Source organism: Raphanus sativus, chromosome 5, assembly GCF_000801105.2.
Source record: "Raphanus sativus cultivar WK10039 chromosome 5, ASM80110v3, whole genome shotgun sequence".
Classification (NCBI taxonomy): domain Eukaryota; kingdom Viridiplantae; phylum Streptophyta; class Magnoliopsida; order Brassicales; family Brassicaceae; genus Raphanus; species Raphanus sativus.
This window is the reverse complement of record NC_079515.1, coordinates 33,282,843-33,294,511: the sequence shown is the minus strand read 5'-3', so window position 1 is coordinate 33,294,511 and position 11,669 is coordinate 33,282,843. Positions and strand designations below refer to the sequence as shown.

At 38.3% G+C, this 11,669-nt stretch overlaps 4 protein-coding genes across 4 annotated transcripts; 2 read left to right on the top strand and 2 right to left on the bottom strand.

Annotated features, from left to right (window-relative positions):
* Positions 1-16: 16 nt before the first annotated feature.
* LOC108863393 (vacuolar protein sorting-associated protein 20 homolog 1) lies at positions 17-1,757 on the top strand. Its single transcript, XM_018637805.2, has 6 exons — positions 17-307; positions 535-687; positions 807-959; positions 1,092-1,175; positions 1,272-1,413; positions 1,549-1,757. Exons 1-6 carry the CDS (start codon positions 206-208, stop codon positions 1,572-1,574), a joined length of 660 nt encoding a protein of 219 aa, XP_018493307.1. The 5' UTR covers positions 17-205; the 3' UTR covers positions 1,575-1,757.
* Positions 1,729-4,526, bottom strand: LOC108863392 (histidinol dehydrogenase, chloroplastic). Its single transcript, XM_018637803.2, has 13 exons — positions 4,364-4,526; positions 4,142-4,251; positions 4,001-4,053; positions 3,855-3,927; positions 3,669-3,770; positions 3,487-3,588; positions 3,330-3,401; positions 3,158-3,220; positions 3,031-3,072; positions 2,879-2,938; positions 2,621-2,731; positions 2,310-2,480; positions 1,729-2,224 (listed from the first exon to the last, which is right to left on the bottom strand). Exons 1-13 carry the CDS (start codon positions 4,440-4,442, stop codon positions 1,853-1,855), a joined length of 1,410 nt encoding a protein of 469 aa, XP_018493305.1. The 5' UTR covers positions 4,443-4,526; the 3' UTR covers positions 1,729-1,852.
* Positions 4,527-5,877: 1,351 nt separating this feature from the next.
* Positions 5,878-6,997, top strand: LOC108858776 (increased DNA methylation 1). The gene is given in 4 exon segments (XM_018632649.2): positions 5,878-6,501; positions 6,503-6,757; positions 6,760-6,812; positions 6,814-6,997. Coding segments are annotated over 4 exon segments (801 nt in total). The 5' UTR covers positions 5,878-6,192.
* A 98-nt stretch (positions 6,998-7,095) lies between these two features.
* On the bottom strand, positions 7,096-9,295 carry LOC108856168 (farnesylcysteine lyase). Its single transcript, XM_018629906.2, has 5 exons — positions 8,674-9,295; positions 8,344-8,517; positions 7,895-8,254; positions 7,632-7,807; positions 7,096-7,541 (listed from the first exon to the last, which is right to left on the bottom strand). Exons 1-5 carry the CDS (start codon positions 9,199-9,201, stop codon positions 7,277-7,279), a joined length of 1,503 nt encoding a protein of 500 aa, XP_018485408.1. The 5' UTR covers positions 9,202-9,295; the 3' UTR covers positions 7,096-7,276.
* Between the last annotated feature and the right edge of the window lie 2,374 nt (positions 9,296-11,669).

Genomic DNA, 11,669 nt, shown 5'->3' with positions numbered 1-11,669 from the left:
GCTTTTCTCTTTGGTTTCTTCTGTTATTGATCAACTGAAAAGCGCAGAGAGAGAGAGAGAGAGAGAGAGACGAGACGAGAGATTGTGGAGGACTTGATTGAGAAATCGGCCTCGTTCTTCGGAGACTAATCAATCTCTCTCTTTCTGTTCATCGGAATCTTTTGATATCTTGCTTTTATAGTTGGATTGCAAAAAGGGAAGAAAGATGGGGAATATGTTCGTGAAGAAACCACAGATCACGGACGTTGATCGAGCCATTCTCTCTCTCAAAACCCAGAGACGCAAGCTCGGCCAATACCAGCAGCAGGTTTTCGATTCCATCCCAATCTTAGCTCCTTTTTTTTGTTTTAATTTTGGAAACTTAGATCAAATAGGTTAAAACCATTGTGGTCTTGGTTTCATTAGAATCTCCCAAAGTCTTAAGGAACAGTGAATTAGAGTTTAGATATATGCCTCTGGTTTTTGATTGTTAGTAGTAAAACAAAGGCTCAAGCTTTTTTGAGTTTTTGGCTGATTCCATTTTTCTCTAATTAGCTTGAGAAAGTAATAGAAGCTGAGAAGCAAGCTGCAAGAGACTTAATCCGAGAAAATAGAAAGGAGAGGGCTTTGTTAGCACTGAGGAAGAAACGGACGCAAGAAGACTTGTTGAAGCAAGTTGATCAATGGGTCATCAATGTTGAACAGCAAGTAAGTAAACTTTTCTTTCTCTCTCCTTAATGTTGAACAGCAAGTAACTCGTCTCTTTTTGATGCATTTGATGTGGCTTTTGTCAAGGACATATAGCTCAAACTTTTCGTGTGACTCAGTTGGCAGATATTGAACTTACGAGCAAGCAAAAGGCCGTGTTTGAGAGCTTAAAGCAGGGTAGCAGTGCTATTAAAGCCATTCAAAGCGAAGTGGATCTTGATGATGTTCAAAAGCTTATGGATGATACCGCTGATGCTAAAGCCTATCAAGATGTGAGTCCAAACTTGATAGTTTTTGTTTGTATCTATCGTTTGTTGTGCTGCGTTTGTAGTCTCCTCTTTTCACAATGTATAGTATTATCATGTTGTCAAAGATTCTGACTTTTGACATGTTATGGATATTAGGAGTTGAATGCTATTTTGGGAGAGAAACTATCAGCAGAGGATGAAGAAGAGATATTAGCAGAATTTGACAACCTAGAAAGTCAGGTATGTTTCGGTGGTCAAATGAGAAACACACTTGTTTATTATCATCTTTCATATAGGGAGAGAGATAGATTCATGATGATGTATGTTTGTTTAAAGCTTGCTGTTGATGAGATGCCTGATGTGCCTACAACGGAGCCCCAAGAATCTGAGAAGATAGATCTTCCAGATGTGCCAACGAGAAAACCCATCGCTTCCAATGCTGAAATCACACCAGCTGAATCAGCCACAAAGAGAAAAGGTCTTTCCTTTATTCTTCTTTTCCTTGTGATGGTGTTTTTAGATTTGCGAATACTAATCCCTGAGATGGTGTTTTTAGATTTGCGAATACTAATCCCTGACATGTTTTGTTTGGTCTGTTCCTTGCCCTCTGTAGTTCTCGAAGAACCTTTGCCAGCTTGAGCTAGAAGAAACTAGTCAACAAAACGAGATTATATCATTCTTTTAGCACTTCTCTTTTAATGCTCTTGAAGTTTTACTGTACAATCTTTAAGTCTCTTGTTGTAAAGAACAAAGATTTGTGGGATCCCACTGTGTGAAAGGATTCAAATTTCAATACTGAAAGAAAATCCAGATTATGATAAAGAGTGTAACAACATCTCTTACATTATTCTTATTATTATATCTTCAAACACTTTAAACAAATTTCAACTCGTTTGAATATGAAAACAGGCATTCATTCACTTTGTTTGGGACTGCTTGGCTTCAATATCCTTGAGTCTGAGAGTGACGGCTCTCTTGTGTGCATCTAGACCTTCAATTTCAGCCATAGTGGCCACATACGGACCAAGGTTACGCAGACCTTCTTCTGTCAAGGATTGTACAGTCATGTACTTCAGGAAAGAGTCTAGGGAGACGCCACTGTACATCCTCGCATACCCGTACGTTGGAAGAACGTGGTTTGTCCCGCTCGCGTAATCACCAACACTCTCTGGAGTCCACGGCCCTATGAAAACTGAACCTGCGTTCTCTATCAGCCCCTCCCATTTCTCAGCGTCTTTGACATTGATGATCAAGTGTTCAGGTGCATACAGGTTTGAGAAAGTTATTGCCTGGAGGATTAAGAAACAAATGGTGATCTTACATATGCTGTTTTTAAGTTAGTAATAGTAGGTGTGACAGTAAAAGAGAGGGTACCTCAATCATATCTCGAGCGAATACTGTGAAGCTGTGACTTAGAGCTTTCGAAGCAAACTCTCCTCTAGGAAGGCTTTTGCATTGTTTGGCAATTTCTTCTTCGATGGCTTTGAGATTTACACCGTCGCCTACAACAACAAGAACAACCTGACTATCTGGACCATGCTCAGCCTGCAGGTAACTCAACCCAAAAAGAAGTTCCACGTTATAAAGCCGACACAAACTCATCCTGATGTGTTAAACCTTGGGCGGCTACACACTGAAAGATTAAATTGTAGCTTTCATTTTTATGGCCAGCGAGAGAGGAATACCTGAGAAAGCAAGTCGGCTGCAATGTAAACTGGACTAGCATGTTCATCAGCGATTACTAGAACTTCTGAAGGGCCAGCAGGCATATCAATCGAAACCATTGCCTCGCTGTTCTGAAGCAAGAAAAACAAAAACAATATGAGAGGAAAAATTTCGATCAATAGGATTCATAATCTCCTTTTTTTTGTTTCTGATTTTCATAATGATAAAGAGTAGTAGTCTAAACAAGTTAGGACCAAAAAGTAATAGAGGAACGTTACTTGAAGAATCATCTTAGCAGCGGTAACATACTGATTCCCAGGACCAAAAATCTTCTCAACCTGCCAATAACAACCAAAGCATGTTCATGTGTGGTTGGCTGGAAAATGTTTGACACACGCTACTGAGGCATATTATAAAACCCTATTTATACCTTAGGACAAGAATCTGTCCCCCAGGCCATGGCAGCTATAGCCTGCAAAGGAAAAAATGGAAATTCTCAAAATCTGAAAAATATAGACAGCATGAAAACATATACGAAAAGGCTAACATAAGCACACCTGCGCTCCACCAGCTTTAAGGATGTGGGTTACACCAGCCCTCTTGGCACAATACAGCACCTCCTGCATCAACAACAAAACAAACTCATCAGCTCAGGAACAAGATAGATGAAAAAAAAGGGTGAGTAATGTTTGAATATCCCCAGGAAAAGAAAAACAGCTAGAGTGCTACCTTACAAATGCTTCCTTCCTTAGTTGGTGGAGTTGCGAGGACAACTGTTTTACATCCAGCAATCTGAGCAGGCTGAGAGAAGAAATTAGAAAGAAAAAACAAAGACCATGTTATTGAAGAACTACAAGAAGAATGAGAAAAAGTAAAAAGAGCTTACAATTGCAAGCATCAAAGCAGTGGATGGCAAAACAGCTGTTCCACCAGGCACATAAAGACCTACAGAACCGATAGATCTCGACACCCTTTTACACCTGACACCCTAAGAAAAACGAAACGAGCGAGTGAAGATCAGTGCGAAGAAGACTTTAAGTAGCCAACAGGTTTACCAAACCGACTTACTTTCATATTCTCAACGCTTTTCTCGGTTGACTTTTGGGCCAAGTGAAAGGCATAAATGTTGTCATACGCAACATCAAACGCTTCTTTAACTGCGGGGTCGAGCTGAATACAAACGACAGAAAGTAACCTCATTTACTACACACATGAAATAGAGCATTCGTATGTAAACGTTTGTCAATCCACTACCTCGGGAATAGGAAGCTCGGACACATCTTCCACCACTTTAGTGAGCTGGACTTTGTCAAATCTCTCAGTGTACCTGAAAGAGAAGCAAAGCTTAAATTGGTTTCCATCTAAAATACTTCAAATATAAAAAACTCAGAGTAACTTACTCTTTGACAGCAGTATCTCCTTTGCTACGAACAGCATCGATGATTGGGTTAACCTAATAGCAAACAAGCTCACGTCATACGGATAAGAGAAGTGGGAAAATGCTCGAGCAATGAGAAGAAGAAGAAAGGAGAAAGCTTTACAGTGGTGAAAATGGAAGAGAAGTCAATGCGAGGGCGTGCCTTCAAGTTTTCAACTTGAGAGAAACTAAGTTCAGATAATCTGTACGACTTCATCGAACACCTAACGAATCCTGTGAAGGAGCAATTGAGCAAAGACGGAACATTTGGATCATCATCATCAGAGTCGAAAGAATCTAGAATCTGAGACAAACCCCATACATCCAATTCTCATGAGATTCTTACCTTTCTTAGTAGCGGTGTGAGTGAGAAACGAGAGACGAGGCGAGGAGGTGAGGGAGAGACGAGATAGATCGAATGACATTTTCACCACCGGGTTCGCTCAAATAGAGTGTGTGTGTCGCCGGCGAATAGGAAAGGAGACGGTTGACTTGATTATTACACGTGGCTTGTTCTCTTTCTCTCTCTCTCTACCGCTTTTTACATCAAAGAAAGGCTTCTTATTGGGCCGAGTGACAGTAAAGCCCATCACAAGAGTATTCTCTTGTTTGAACAATACCATATTAAAAAAAAATTGTTTTACTTATCACCTATAAATTAAAATTAATCCAACAAGTTAAAATAATCTATAAAAATTTAAATTTAAAAATTATCTTAAAAGTTGAACATACCTTATATCTTAAACATTTCACATTTTCAAACGAACTGAGTATAATATCTGAGCCGAGCACAAAAGTATTGTTTGTTATGAGGTAAATAAGTTACTTAGTTTTATCATTGATTAAACGAATACACCTATAGCTATATGGATTATATCATATGTAAGACTTGAGTGAGAAACAATAATGATGAGAGCTGAGTGATATATTAAAGTTTAATATTGTTATTGTAGGTGTAAATGATCAATGATACATAAATACGTGAGAGATTTCATGAAGTTGAAAGACGACAAGAATGGAAGATTCAGGAAAAAGTAAATATGCAAAATAAACATTAGGCCTTTGCAAAACTTATCCAAGCTAATACACATGCCAATGATGCTTCTATTCTCATCACTGAAGCGCAATATTTGCAGTGTTTGTTTAAACAATATTTAAATCATTTTTTTATAATAATTGTATTCAAGTTCTTGTGAAGAACAAATTCTACACTATCCTAAAAGAAACACATCTCGAAGAACAAGTTAGTATTCATAGTTCATAGATATTTAGATTCTTTTGTTGTCTTGGTTTTAATTTATGAAAAAAATTCATCTCTTTTTACTTTTTCTGCACTATATATGTATTCTATTGTGTTGAAGTAGTCTAAAATGGAACTACAACAAAATGAATCACTAGAAAATTTCGCCATATTGCAAGAGGCATTTACCAATAAAGATTGTGATAGCTAGATTAATTTGTGGCCTCTTTTTGAGAAGGTATATCTTCTTTGACATATATTTATTCACTTTTATTTTGCATGAAGGATCTCTTCAGACTAAATTTTTTAGCTAAAACAATTTGTAATTGTTTTCAGGTGATATATGTATTAATTTATTCTGGTAACTTTTGTGAAATTTGACATATTCCATATCTTTTAATGTAATATGTAGATTGTTTAGGTTCTGGTTCGGTTCTTTGGTTCCGATTCTTTTGACCATGCTATATATATATATATATCTCATGCAAAATAACTGAAGTGAAAATGGAAACTATAAAAAGCGAATGTAAATGTAATGAAGATATAAAAAGCGAATGTAAATGTAATGAAAATATTCATTTGTTCTCAACATATAAATAAACCCTATGAACGGAGACGTCTCATAAACCCTACATAGTAAAAAAAGAACTATCATACGTAAATGTTCTTGGAAAGATTCTAACGAAGATGGATGATTCATGTCAATTCATCACTGTAGAAGCGGAAAGCAACCCATGATCACTCTGGAAATGGCTGTCCATCATAGAAGAAGGAAAGACGAAGACGAAAGGAACTCACCATTTCTCGTTGAAGGCGAAGAAGCATCTCTCTGCTCTTGGTTGGCGTTTCGCTCATGTTCCCAAAGGGACGTCACGAGAGATGCGCTACAAATCTCCCGAGGGCAAGTGGTTTAACTCTTTAGTTACTGCTTGTGAATGATTGGATCCGAGATCTCAACAAAAGGAGAACCAGGAACCAGCATGTTGTTGACTTGTGAGCAACGCCGTAGAAGACGCCACCAAAAATGTCTTCTACCACCCGAGCTTTTTCTTGATTTGTGTAGACCATGGTTCTGTAGTGAATAATGCAGCAGAGTCTTTTCAGCGCTTCAGAAACTCTAAGGAACTAAGATTGCATAAGTAGGCGACGAAAGTTTGGTCTGGAATTTGGTGAGAGTTCCTAATGACGATGTGTTACAGCTAGATTCTGCTGTTGAGATGCTTCATAAGCCATTTAAGCCTACAGCCAGACCATTTCTCTGGGAGAGACCTTGTTGAGGAATTGATATTCAGCAAAGACTCATTTGGTGTGGGACGCAGGCTTTACACGGTTTCCATTGAGAGGCACAATAAGCCTATCACCGTGGTGGCAATGAGAATTGGCAAAGATGTAGCTGAGATCCCTTTGTTGGCGACACTGACTAGAGAGTGTAATGACAGGAGAAGTGGGATGTGTAGAGTACTTATGGATGAGTTGGAGAAGCAAAATGTCTGTAATGGTGAGTTCGTAGATTGGTCTTACCGGCTTTGGCAAAGGATGTGGCAACTTGGACTGAAGTTTGGCTTCTCGGTTATGGAAAGTTCTGAGAGGTTGGAACTTCTGAGACATGGATTGTTTGATTTTGTTGGTACTGTAATGTGCTTTCTGAAGGAAAGAGAAGAGCCAGGGGAGTCAAGCCCAACGGGATCGGCGAGATGGAACAACCCTGTGATGTATAGATTGATTCTATGTGATATGTAGTGTGGAGCTAACAACTTTTGACATGGAATAACAAAACATATGACTTGTATATCTCTGAAATTTGAATAAATGTAAGTCCTTGTTTCCCACCCGTCATCTTTTCTGTTTTCACAACTTTTTATAAACTTCATGATAATGGTCTCAATCAATAACTGAAAACAAACAACGCACAGTTTACAGTTTTTACAGCTTTATGGTTTCTTTATATATACATCAAAGCATAATATTCTTCAAAGAGCACAGTCAAAAACCTTGTTCACGCGTAGCTGATAAGTTTGTTCACAAGTCTGAGTGAAGACCAGAACCACAGCTTCTTGTGTCGGACGAAGGTGGTGATGATGATTCTTTTGTCCTGAATCTGGAAATTATGAGCCTCGCCATATTCTCACCAGCCACTGCACTTGTCTCCATCGTGCTAGCCGCGTTTTCAAAAGCATTCACATAGTACAAATGATGATCATCTAATATGAACGGTGCAAAAACTTCAGGCGCGTGGTACTTTGGATATGCACCCCAGTCTATGCGAACAGTTTCGGTTCTCTGACTGTTTCAGGAAATGAAAAGGTAAAGTATAACGAAACTGAAGAGATCAAAGTTATTACTTATTAATGTGACACGAGCTGTGTTGTATTACCTGAAGAGCTCATCAAGCAATGAATCTGATGCTGCTTGTCGTGTAAATATCTTGTATGTCATATCTGTTGCACTATACTTCCTAAGTATCGAGATGGATGAGAATGGGATTAGAGGATCTTCAAGAGTTCCCACCAAAGCTGGAACATCCGAAACCGATTTCATCCCAAAATATCCCTTTATTCAGAAGTAAACCATCAAATAATTAACTGCAGAGGCAAACAAAATCATCCACAACTCCACAGTGATTATTGACACACTTACAGGGTTCAAAAGCCCCCTCACGAATGTCGCGTGTGTGTGCTGTAACTCCCTCTTGGGAATCGAGATGGCGGGTGAGAACTGAATATCCACCTCGTCTAATGGTGTGGAAACTACGGTGACGTCACACTCAAAGCTGTTCCCTTTTGTGGACTTCAGCTCGTAGTAGTTACCGAGGTGTGAAACGGATTCGATTTGCTCCTCCAGGTGTAAGGTAACATCCGAGTGCTTAATCAGCTTCTCAGCCATCTGCCAGTTCCCACCTTCAACAGACCATAAACCTCCACCTGAACCAGCCAAAGACACTGCACCTGCTAGTCCACTGATAAGTACACTCTGCCCATAGTTAATCCTTGTAATAACCTGAAATTTTTTTTGAAATTTTTGTGAACAGAGGAACCATGTCGCAAGTACGAGATTATAAATGAGTCCAGAGAGAATGAACACTTAACGGTAACAAGCTCGTTGACTAATAAAGGAGATAGCTGAGCTTCGGATAACTTCTCCTGTAGAGTGACCTTAGTGAGATTGTACAAGCCTGACCATTTAAGCATCCCTTCAACACTGTCGAAGACAGGTCTTGACTCTAGGCTTTCATAGTACTTCAAGAAGTTATCAATCATATTCTACATCCACCAATCAATGTACATCATCAGTTAACAGTTAACACCATTGTTCTTAAAAATAGGTGGCAAACCGGACCTAAACCAAACCAAAATCGGCCTAAGCGCTAAAAAAACCGGTTTAGACACCCGCCTAAATCAATATAATCTCATAATTACCTCAACGAAGTTACTCATTCTCAACAGTGAGAATCCGTAACGAACAAACATGTACACGTCATTCAACCAAGAGACGATCCTATCCACAAACGGTATACTCGAGCCGAAAGTCTTGAAGACGAACCTCTTCCCATCCCAGATTCCCACGGCGGAAGAATCTTCGATCGCCGTCGGCGATCGAACCGTCAGATTGAACCTCTTCACGTAGTCCCGAGCGTGGTAGTTTTTCGGGTGGAGAATCGAACCGCCGGCCTCGAACGTATCGCCGGAGACGGTGACGGTCCTCATGCGCCCGCCGACTCTCTCGTGACGCTCGAACATCAGGATCCGGGCTCGAGACAATCCCGTGGATGCAGAGTAGTTGCGGAGGAAGTGAGCGACGGATGAGCCTCCGATCCCGCTTCCGATGATGCATACAGTCGGCGGAGATTCATCATCGATGGTGGTTGAATCGCCGGAGATAGATAGAAGAGACGGCGAGAGGAGAGCGAGGAGAAGAAGGGAGGTTGTTACCGGAGAGAGATTCATCTTAGTCAACTCGTTGAGTTTTTCTCTCTTACCGATTCTAGATTATTCGCCTAAAACCATAGTCTATAAACCTTTTTTTTGTCAACCATAGTCTATAAACCATAATGTATAATTTTAATTTGTTAATCATATTCGGAAGATACTAATAATTTTGGGCCTTCCATAGAATGAGATTTTTGGGCCGGCTAGAACTTTTGACATGTGACATCTAAGATCAAATCTTCCTTGTGAGTCGACATGTGAATTTCATTTGAACAATATCGTTGTCATAATGCCAGATGAAACTAATGTTTCATGCAACACTTGTGGAACACCATCTCCCCTTAGTACAGCCAACAGGTGACGGAAGTTCTTCTCACGCGGCGGTGCTCATGGCCGTAGAACAAGCTTCGTCTCTGCATCTGGAGTGCCAGTAAGTGGGAGAAGGTGCTTCTCATGTGGTGATCCTTCACATTTTGCCAACGCTTGCCCTAATCGTAACTCTAACGGTAACTTCTAGTATAAAGCTACTTTACTTTCTACTAGTATGACTTATTAGTGTGAACCCGACCATCATCCTTGGACTTAAACGGTAAGAACATATTTACAGGTGTCTTTATTAGACCAACGTTCTTTAAACAAAAAAAAAACATATTTTCGTACTATGTAAATTCTAATCGAATCAAATATAATATAAGTTCTATATACCAACATTGGATTTCAGTCTTGGGTCAACACAGTTAATTGGATGAACTTTAATCATAATTGAATACTAAAGTTGTCGATGTACTTGTGAATTATACATGATTTTTCTAAGGGTTAGGTTTATAATTTATTTATTTTTAACGACAACGACAATAATAGTTAGCGGTCACTTTTGTTCACAATTTAATACGAAATTTATCAATGTACTTATGAATTATAGATGGTCTTCAAAGTGATTAGGTTTATAGTTTCTGTTGTTTAATGACCACTACCATCATAATTAACTGCCACTTTTGCTCATAATTAATACAAAATTTATAGATGTAGTTGTGAATTATACATTGTTTTTCCAAGTGATTAGGTTTATCGTTTCTTTATTTAATGACCACTACAATAGTAATAGTTGACTGCCACTTTTGCTCTGGAATCCATGATTTGCGGTAGATCCCGGTTAGCTGGATTTCTCAAAATATTTTATTTCACGTGCTATACTAAATCGTGCTCGCCAGATTATATCTAATCTCTGATGATTTTATATGTTGTAGTGAGTTAATGTGGATCCATTTTCTCTGGTTATTTTTTGTTTGTTTTATATATCTCAATCGTGGTCTTCTTCACCTTCGAGGGATATGATTTTTAATCAAAGATTCGAGTCAAATTAGACTTATTTAGTACACCATGAAAGGTAGTTTATTTCATTTATTCCAGAATGATTTTAACATAAAAGTTGTATGCAGCTTACTTTAATTATTTACGTTTCATCCCGTGGATCTAAATCACGATGGTAATGTAATCACTAATCAGGTAGCGAGATATTAATGACATTCAAAAGCTATTTTCACACTCTAACTTCAACATTAACAAATGGCCAAATTTGATCTTGCGTGCAAAGGTTATGTATCATTATCATGGTTAAATATCAATATCATTACGTTTCATCCCGTGGATCTAAATCACGATGGTAATGTAAATAGCGATGTATTAATGACATTCAAAAGCTGTTTTCACACCCTAACTTCAACATTAACAAATGGCCAAATTTGATCTTGCGTGTATGGTTAAATATCATTATCATGGTTATACTATTTAGACATAGGATTCGTCCACTTCAGAAAGAAAACAAAGAAGTTTCAGGATTCGTCTCTCGATTCGTAATCAAACCAGTGCTCGTTATCTTTAGTGGAAGACTGATATGCATATTTATTTTACCTAGCTCCACCACCATACACTTTATAATATGATTGGGAACAACTAATGTAAGTTAGTAATAATAAGTGATGCTTTTTAGACACAATCTAAAGAATGAATTTAGTTTCTGGTTTTGCTCTGCCGTTCCCAAATTCCAATGTTAAGTGATTTAATAATTCAATTCTATGATTAACATCTGACTACCACATTTAGACAACCTTTGTGCACCGTATACTTTAGTCACAAAAGTTTTAACATTTCGCCAATGTAATTTTTCATAAGAACAAATTTTCTTTAATTTTATAGGTTTTTATATTCAATATCAGCTACATTATTTATTTTTGACATGATTTGACAATACCTACCAAAATGTTTGGGGAAAATATAAAGCAAAATCAAATCAAACCATATATAAACAAAGACATTTTTTTGGTCTTCACGGATGGATCTATTCATGTCCTCTACTTTTTAGCTAATTTTTATTCAGAAATAAAAGAACGGAGGGGTGGCTACATACTTGACTGAATATGAAACATGCATGAATATTCTGGGGGATGATGAGACATGTATGATAATGACATTTAATGAAAACTAAA